Below are 10,121 nucleotides of genomic sequence, written 5' to 3'. Positions count from 1 at the left end.
TGAAGAAGCTCTTAAATAATTTGACTGATACCAAATAATCCAAAATATTTCAACTTCTTCTTGACAGCTTTCTAGTTCAAATATGCTCAAAGATCGAAGTTGACATGTTTAAGCCGATATGTGAAATCAAATATCCTTGCAACAAATAAACTTATGTCTAAAACTTTTTAAATCTCCCTCTAATATCTCATCTAGCATCGTATGGTCTATTCTCCTTGAATTGAAGTAGATAAAGCTGGTTTTGACACATAGACACTTCGAAAAGGTCACTTTTGAAATTTGGTTCAAATTTGCTACTACTAAGCTGCAATCCAATTCTAAAATTCATTAATTCTTTTGAACCAGCAAAATTTCAAGTCAAATTTCGCATTGAATTTCATTATTTGAGTTCTGCAACGGAGTTATATATAATTTTTCAATTAAATTTCTACTCTTGGAGCAATTATATATATATATATAAATATATATATATATATACATGTATTTATATATACATATATATATATATATATGTAAATATATATATATATATATACACATATATATATATATATATATATATATATATATATATATATATATATGTATATATATATATATATATATTTATATATATTAATAATTATTACTCTTATATTTTTAACCTTACGTAAACTTTATCATATAACAACAGTTGAAGCTAGTTTGTTTGCGCTCCCCAATATCGTAGTTCAGACATGGGATAGGGTATTAGTGAAAACTTGATTAGGCGAACACATTTTTATAGCCAATTGCCGAAGTTTATGAACTTATAATTTTATAGATAATAGCAATTCAGGCACTTAAAAGTGGTACTTAATCAACTTGACGCTATAAGATACTTAGGTGCCCCAAACAAATGTCTCTATGTGTTAGTAGCTCTCAAAAATGGTCACAATTTTTTTTTTTAAAATTGATCATTTGTAGAACTTCTTTTTATATCCATCAAAATATGTGGCAAAATTTTTCTCGAATTTTCCACGCTTTGTACCTCTGAGCTATTTAAAATGAAACAATGAATGTTTTTGTTACGTTTTTCAGTCTCTCGTCCGCATTTTTTTTTGCCAAATACCGTTGCCTGAATTTTACCGACGAGATATGTTATAACTGCTCTTCATTAACTGATTTTAATCTAAAGTCTGATTTTCTGATTGTTTTGAACACTTGAGTATCTTATAGTGTCAGGTGAACTTTGAAAAACCGTCTTCAAGTTTTTAATTGGCATTGTCCACAAAATTTCGGTTCACAATTTTTGCTTAATGGCTACAAAAAATGTGTTCGCCTATTCTCCTAGCCCCGTTCAGAGTATTAACTAACTATTCTGGCTAACTGAATTAGAAAAAGCAATTTCAAAAAGCAAAACATGATTGCTCTATTCAACGGAAAAAGGGTATTATTCGACATAATTCAAAAACTAAAAGGGCGCGCCAATTAAATATAAATTGAAAAAACTATTTTATATTTTTTTCAGCTTGCACTATTTGTTATCGCAGGTAAAGTAAAAAAAACTCTGATAAAATTTTAATTACCAATAGGGCTGTTTAACTCAATCAACTAGGATCTGATGGCATATTCAGAGCCGTTTCGAATCAAAACTATTGAGAAAATTTATCAGAGCACGGAAGACGAAAGACAAAAATGGATAACAGAGTGTCATTTCAACATGTTTTGTCTCAAATCACACCAAGTAAGTGAAATTAATAATCCTAATATTCAGCCAACTACCCTCAATTTTTACAATTTTAGGAAAAAAGATCAATCTTTTAGGTTAAAATCAAGCAAGAAGGAAATGAATTTTTACAAGATGTTGAAGATGCTACATGGTATTAAAGTTACTTTCAATGATTTCTTACTGGAATTTCAAGTGAATGCAGCTCACTGTATCACCAAATGAATCCAGCAAGTTCAAATAAGCGGTACTTTTTTAAAATTTTTCTATTTGAAGGCTTCAGATGGGTATGTTTAGTATTCATAGGTACGTGGGTACATGTATGCAAACATGCATTAGTTGGTTTGAAACGGGGTGGTAAAGGCGCCAGATAAAAGCATGTGACACAAAGGAGAAAAAAAGGTAATTGGACACAGCTGTAACTGATTTGTTTTTTCAAGGAATAACATTTTGTTTCTTCATAACACACCGTGTCCGGGTGTAGTTGCTCAAAAATATCAAAATATACGAAATGTTGTGAATGCTTACGCTTGTTGAAGAAATTGCAGGTTTTATCTATGAGTGACTTGAAAGCATTGAAAATAAATTTTGCGACGCTAAAAATTGTACATCTTATGTCAATTCGCCGGTAAAATTCACTGTAATTTTTTTGCTGTGAATATTTGTAAAAATTAATTATTCATTTTTAAATGTTTGTTTTCACTGCCTCTTGTTTGTAGCAGTGAGTTGTTATGTTTCAAATTAAGCGGTGCAATTAAAACACTAATAACGGCGAATTTCAAAAGTATAAACTTTCCATGAAGTGGAGTGAATCTGTTTGAAATCGTAAATAAAAATCGTAAAAGTGACTGAGAAGTGCCGCAGTTATGAAGGAGGTCAGTTGTTCCAACCCATTTCTGACAGCTTTTTTAAAGAATTTCGGTGAATGCGCTAAAATGAAACCCTCACCAAAATTCAACTTGCTGAGCAGAAGTTTTTTCACATCTTTTTTCTCGCTCTCTCTCCCACAAATGGTGCTCGGAAAAACATTCCCTCTTCTCTTCAAATCGTTCAGCAGTTTGACCTAAACGCTTAAGCTTCACCTGTCGCCTTCACTTTTATATCATCTAAATACGCATCGAAAGAGTTATCGATCAAAAAAAGATGCGCCAAAAAATCCTCTTCGAATCATTAATACAATTCAAATTCTTCGAATTGTACAAAATGTCTTTGCGTGAAAACTTTACCCTTTTTCTCTGTTTCGTTACTATTTTTTAAAAAAAATTATGAAACTTGAAAGCAGTACCACCTAATCATATTTGTTTATTAGAATTTAAAGCATAGAAATACATATTAGCGGTTGCACGGTCTATTATAATCGGATAGAGAAAACTATATTCGTGCTCCGATAATTCATTTCAAGAAATATTTTACATACCCTAGTCAGAAACCGGTAGCTGACTAACAAGATCTTGCAAGGTTCTGGCAAGATTTTTGCCGGATTATACGTATTCATACAAAAATCTTTAAATATGACCATATTCTTTCAAGATCTTGCAAGATAGGCTTCACTGACAAGAATGTTGCAAGATCTTACACGATAACAGTCGGATGTGTGTTTGTGTCCGTGAGTGCGTGTGTGTGGTTCCTTTGTGTAAGTGTGTCTACATGTGTGTGTGTTTGTGTGTGTGTGCGTGTGCGTTCGTGTGTGTGCGTGTGCGTTCGTGTGTGTGCGTGTGCATGCGTGTGCGTACGTGTGTGTGTGTGCGTGTGTGGTGTGGGTGAATTGTTTATGTGTGTGTATGTGTGTGTGGTGTGTCATTCGTGTCTGCGTGTCCAAGTGTGTTAATAATTCTGTTATTGTCTGGTCTATTGACTCACTGTCGCGCAGTTTCGCACTGTCTGGTTTGTCGAACCACTGTCGAACAATTTCTGATTGTTCGCGCTATTTCGCACAATTTCGCACAGTTTCGCACAATTTCCCGGAGTTTTGATTCATACTCCAATTATTGTCTGGACTGTCGAGTCATGGGTGTTTTGTTTCTGGATCGTCTGGTTCATACTTCCACGACCTCAACCCGGGTACTATGACAACTGATCACCGTAATAATTTGCTATTTTAGGGCTAAATAATCAGTCTTTTTTATGAAATCAAATTTTGTTGCTGGCTGAAGCCATTTTAGTTACTCTCCCGCCTTATAGACAAACGATTCGTTCCATACCAAAACTGCTCTGATGTTCTTTACTAATTGGAAGCGGTTTTCTTCTACAGTTTTGTGAATGTCCAAAAAGTAAATGTGAAAGAATGCAACATTGTTTCTTTATAGCAAGCATTTGAACCAGCGATGAGCCACATTCCTCCAAAAAAGTGATCTCTTAATCAACAACCGTTAGATCGATTGAAACTTTTGCGTGCTTAGCTTTCCGGGTCGAGGGTCACCGTCATTCAACGCAAAAAATATGCAAGATAAGCGGTGAACGCGGAAAATTTTGTAACATAAGAGGTGAATGTGGTGAAATTACAGAAATCAGGCGGTGAATGCGGTGAAAAAAAACTATCACTTGGTAGCATTGAAATAACATAAATTCACCGCTTTGAAAAAAGTGTCCAAATAATCTGAGATAAGCGGTGAATGCAGTGAAATTACGCAAATTCACCGTTTAACTTAGTGATGAAGTTACATAAATTCACTGCTTAGAAAGAAGATGATGTGAGTTAAGTGGGGTAATGGAGAGTAAGGTAGGAATTATTAGATTTTACCCTTTCCCTTAAATGACCCCCTAATTTTACATCTTTTTGACACTTTTTTGTAGGCAGTGATTTTTTTTTGTAATTTAACCACTAGAAAAAGCGGTGAACTTACAAAAAAGCACCACATTTCACCGCTAAAATATGTAGTTTCACCGCTGAAAATCTTTAAAAATTCATCGCGCATGTTTTACAGAAAGTAGAGTGAATTTGATTTAATATCAAAAAACATCATAGAATTTAGTGAGAGATGGCGCAGGGGACGAAGATGCTGACATGAAGGAGGTGAGAGCTTCGAACGTGTGTAAGGGAGGAAATTTGTAGTAGGCATTGAAATACGGTGCATTTTTGTAAATTCACCGCTTACTCTAGCGGTAAAATTTCATAGTTTCATCGCATTTCATCACAAAGTTATGAACAAAATTTACGGTGAAAAAAAAACAACTCTACGCCGCTTATCTTTCTTATTTCTCTGATTTTTCCTCGACCCGGGCATTGAATAAAAATTTGACAACCAATTAAGCTATTTAATAGTCGTGTTTGCTCAATATGCCACTACTCAGAAAAATAAACGTAATGATTAGCCTTGTAAGAGATATTGAACGAAGAAATTACATTTTGAAAACGCAAATAAGGACGTGGGATCCAAATCTGAATTCAACATACAAAAACAAACCAATAACATTGTATTGTACCCTTCATAATATGTCAGAAAATTGTTATAATAAGGCAAGGAAAGCATAAAAAATCTGCATGTTACAAAAGGTAAAAGTTTATTATCGAAGAGCTACATCTTTTAAAAGATGAGAATATTAAAAATCCAGTAATCAGAGCAGTTTGACATCATTGTATAAATTTTGCACGCTCAAAAGCATTGTTGATCGAACCGAAACATAATTCTATTATATAATTTGCAATAAAAGAAACTGTTACTTAAAGTATGCTTTGATGAACAACTTTCGCGATGATTAAAAGCTAGTTACGATGTGATCTTACAATACAAATTTTACAATACTAATTTTTCTCTGTTTTCCCCTTTTTTCTGGATAAACCAATGTACTTTGAAATAAACTACTTGAGAAAAACACTTTCTTTCCCGTAGCAACCTCTAATCAGACTTGCAGGTGTTCTAGGAGACCACTGACTAAGAATTTATGTACTGGAAACCGCTTCTGGTCAGATTTTCATGCGTTTGAATACTATGATCTTCCAATCGTTTGAAACAAATACTGATCAGACCCCTCGTTTGCTCAAGTTTGCCTCAGTTTAAACTATTATGCACCTTAGTTAGCCGGTTGTCAGATCCATATCAAAAAAAATTCAGGAGCACAACAATTAGAGCCCAGACTTGATGAAAATGGCTAATTAACAGAAAAATGGCTAGCATAAGCGCAGAATTCTAGTTACACTATCTATTCTGCACTTTAGTTAGCCATTTTTCTGTTAATTAGTAGTTTTCATCAAGTCTGGACTCTAATTGTTGTGCTTCTAAAAATTTTGATATGGATCTGACAACCGGCTAAATAAAGTGCACAATAGTTTAACGGAAGGCAATTTTGAGCAAGGGGAGGTTTGATCAGAGGTTATTTCAACGGAACCAAAGCCTGATCATACAAGACTTTATAGACACGATCGTCTGATCACAAGCGATTATCAGCGCACAAATTTGAGGTCTGAGGCCTTTTCTTGAACGCCTGAAAATCTTATTAGAGAAAACACCAGATATTCAAAAAAATCTCCTCTATTTTTTTACGTTTCTCTTCTAATTTTTTTAAGATTTGTTGATTTATACAGACTGCAACAGATGTCAGAATCTTTGAAAAACAAAAAACCTTTTTGTGAAATCACGTCGCATCTTTTTTCTTATTTTTCGCTCTTCTCTTACATTTCATTGAAAACTGTCGGCCCTTATCATCCAGACTTTCCACGCATTGTTGGCATGAGTTTTAAGTTTTTGCTATTCCTCTAACGTATTTTTTTTTAACATTTCTACACAACTTCCAAACAACTTTCCACAATTCAATTTTAATCAACGTGATGACAGAGTTTTTCTATGTAATTGTCCTTTGAACTTTGTTTGAAGCTTTATTAGAGTTAGATAAACATCAAAAAAGATAAGAAACCAGTGATTGAAATTAACATACAGTTGCTTGCTCAGAGACCGCAATTATAATAAATTATTTAAGAAAATCTCCGAGTGAAAACATCATCAAAACCAAGTGGACAGAAATCTTTTTCACTCTAGATTTGAATAATTATTTTAGGTAATTTTTGACCTGCTTTCTGATTCCGGATCTGGTGCGATGAGTTCAGAGCAGTGGGCTGAGTTGATGTTGGGTGACGAGGCATATGCTGGATCTGCCTCCTACTTCAAACTGGGAAAAGCTGTCAGGGATGTGTTTGGGATGCCTTACTTCCTACCTGCTCATCAAGGCAGGCTTAGCAGCAGCTTTAAATTAGAAAAAAAACATTTCGCACGCAGCATGTCATTCCATATTTTTCACATGTTTCTCTTCATAACTCTCGACAATTTTTTGTTTCGTATTTCTACTTCGCTTTAATTTTTAGTCTGGAGTTTGAGCATCTGAGTACAATTTTACGAAATAGTACACAAAAATCTCTTTACAGAATTTCCAGCGAATTGCCATGGCAAATATTTGAGTAAAAAAATCACGAGAAGAACGGAAACCAATTAAAATTATTCGCAATAGGCGAGTTATTACTGGAAATTCCGAAAACAAACTAGCCTATGCTTTTTAGAAAAAACTAGCGCTATAAATTTTTTTAAATAAATTTTGATTTCAGTTGTTCTTTTACAATTATATTTAGGATTTGTGCTCTGAATACATGTAACAAGTATTTTTTAATTCAATTTGGGAACTAAAATGTTAACTGTAGTTCTATTATTTTGTTAACCGTAGTTCTGTTCTGCTAGAAAAAAATTATTAAAAAATTTAATGAGATTGTTAACATTCAATTCCAAATATATTGAGTAATTTTATTATACTCTTGAAACTTTTCAGAACGTCTTTGATTTAGCTAATTACTAGGTTCAATAAACTATAAGTTTAAAAGAAACAGAAAACAAAATCCACAAAAGATAGGACTTATGCCTTTTCGTTGCTACTGTTTACCGCATAACTCTAATCAAAGCTGATAAGGAGCCGCCTTTTGATTTTATTGAGTGGTTTTTTGTCATGGTGCATTGAAATAACGTAAATTAGATCCGGTTGATGTCTGATGTCTCAAGACAAAAAGAGTAGCATTTGCAATTTCTCATAAATATGAATCAAGATTTTTTTAGATGTATACAAACGGCAATATTGAAAGTGCTGAAATCAATCACTGTTGCTCATTTTTTCTGAAACGAATTTTTTTATTTTAATATTTTTGTGCAAATTAAAAGACAAAGTTTCCAAGGCTATATATGTACATTTAAATAATCAAAAATTACAGAATATAATTTGTATTTGAGGGGTTGCTTATCTCGGAGTCAGTAGACTAAAAAACATACGGTAGTGATTCAATTGCTTCTTAAGACCTAAGCAAATAAATACGCGGATAATTCAACTCTTTATAATCGAAAAAATTGCAGCCGGCAATTAACGCGACTCAGTTAAAAGGATTAATTAACTTAGACATGCCCAGAGAGATAAAAGAGGATGAAATCTTTCATGGTCAGAAAAAGTTCAGTTCAATGACTCATTGTCCTCCAAAAAACAGACTGTAAATTTTAAAGTGGGACATGAACAGAGCAATGAGCCGGTCTAAAACCAGTATGTTTTTTGCCCTGAATCAGCAATGAGTTGCAATGCTAGGATGGTCCGGGTGTCATGAAACTAATTTTCACTTATCAAGACAATTTGTTTTTCTAATAGTTATTGTAGAGATTGCAGCATCTTTCTGTATGTCGATTTGATTAATTCAATTAATTGTTTCTGATTTGCCGCAACGCTCCCATTGTTTTTCTGACTCGACTCCCATACACTAATTAGGCTATACTACGTTACAATGCGAAAAAAAGCACGTGCGTGAAAATTCTGTGGGATATTTTCCGTTTCCGTTCGTGCCCCCCCCCCGTATGTTTTGCACCCCCTCCCCCCAGACAGAGCAACAGCATATAGTAAATCATTGTATTAACAAATACGTCACGTGCGTCTGGAGGGGGGGGAGGGGTAAAAATATGCACCCACTAAGCGTGAGTGGCAAACTGAAAAGATCTGTTATGTGCCAACTAAACTGTGATCAAAACAATTTAACTTGGCTGGCTTATGGTTTCTGGGTTTTAATACAAAGATCATTAATGATTTCTTAAAAATCATAGAAAGTCATATATGAAAAAATGGAAATCTTATTAAGATCATACTAAGATATAGTCTATGATTTGTATGGTATCATATATGATCTTAGTATGATTATCAAGAATGGGCGACACGGGCTTTAAAGAAATCTTAACTTGCCTTTTTTCAGTTAATTTGACAGTTTTTAATTTATTATACCCAATTATAGCAAACTTAGTATACCATAACTAAATTGTTCTTCAAATCTGATCATTGCTAACGGTTGTATAATCGCATCTTTTAAAAAATTGAATAGTCTTGAATTGTAAAGATGTTCATTCATATAAAATGATATTATTTCAATCAAAATAAATTGGCGAGTAAAAATAATAATCTCATGTTAATCATTTTCCACTTCACAGGTCGTGGAGCAGAAAACGTGCTATTTTCAACTATTCTGAAGAAAGACGATTTAGTTATCAACAACTTTCATTTTCACACCACCAAAGCTCATATTGAGTACCGAAATGCAATCGCAAAAAACTGCGTCATTGCCGAGTCCAAATTTGATGACGTCTATCATCCGTTCAAAGGTAACATGGATATTGAAGAACTTGAGCGAATTCTAAACGAGAATGAAAATGTCAAATTGATTATTGTGACGATTACTTGCAACAACGTCGGCGGACAACCAGTATCTATCACCAATATGAGAGAAGTTTATACGATCGCCCAAAGATATAACATACCAGGAAACTGTTTCTCCTTAAACGAAAATATCAGAATCCACGAACAGTAATGAAAAGACCTTGAACGCATTGATTGCAAAATGTTTTTCTAAAAAGTGAGGTAAAATTAGAACTCGGACTATTATTCACAATCAGATTTCACGGTACTCCGTACAAATTTCAGCAAAGACAAAAAACAAAGGAAGAAAAAAATTGACAGATTTTTGATAAAAAAGTATCTCACTCTAAAAATTTTTCAATAGAAATTATTGAGATAGATATGAATTCTAGTTTTTTGAAGCACTCATTGATGTTCACTTAAAACTTTTGTACTTATTAAATTGCTATCAAACGAAGTTTTTGACAATCATAAATGTCCTGTGGTATTTCGAATGCCATTTTCCGCATAACAGATTTTTGGTCTGAACCCTTTGACATTTCGTCCTCTAAATTTTGATATACAGGTTATGTGCCCAGAGTTATAGTTTGCAACTTTGTTGCAGTTTTATCTGAATGTCGCTGCTTTTTTGTTATATTGAAGCATTGTTTAATTAACAATTTAGTAGCTGTGAAATTAATTACTGAATTTTCTCATTTACTGAATCGAATTCCACTCTGAGTCAGTCACTTTTTAAAATGCGACTGCATTTTTGTTGTATTTTTATGTTTTTTTTTACCAAGGCAGAACTTGTTCCATA

At 33.4% G+C, this 10,121-nt stretch overlaps 1 protein-coding gene across 1 annotated transcript; it reads left to right on the top strand.

The window, feature by feature from the left end:
• Positions 1-236: 236 nt before the first annotated feature.
• On the top strand, positions 237-9,494 carry LOC142354198 (putative beta-eliminating lyase). Its single transcript, XM_075406454.1, has 4 exons — positions 237-265; positions 1,577-1,705; positions 6,680-6,848; positions 9,118-9,494. Exons 2-4 carry the CDS (start codon positions 1,583-1,585, stop codon positions 9,492-9,494), a joined length of 669 nt encoding a protein of 222 aa, XP_075262569.1. The 5' UTR covers positions 237-265; positions 1,577-1,582.
• The last annotated feature ends 627 nt before the right edge of the window (positions 9,495-10,121 follow it).

The sequence above is a fragment of the Convolutriloba macropyga genome, chromosome 15 (assembly GCF_964194025.1).
Source record: "Convolutriloba macropyga chromosome 15, txConMacr16.3, whole genome shotgun sequence".
Taxonomy (NCBI): domain Eukaryota; kingdom Metazoa; phylum Xenacoelomorpha; order Acoela; family Convolutidae; genus Convolutriloba; species Convolutriloba macropyga.
Note: the sequence above shows the minus strand (reverse complement) of the source record. Positions and strands in the feature narration are given on the sequence as shown.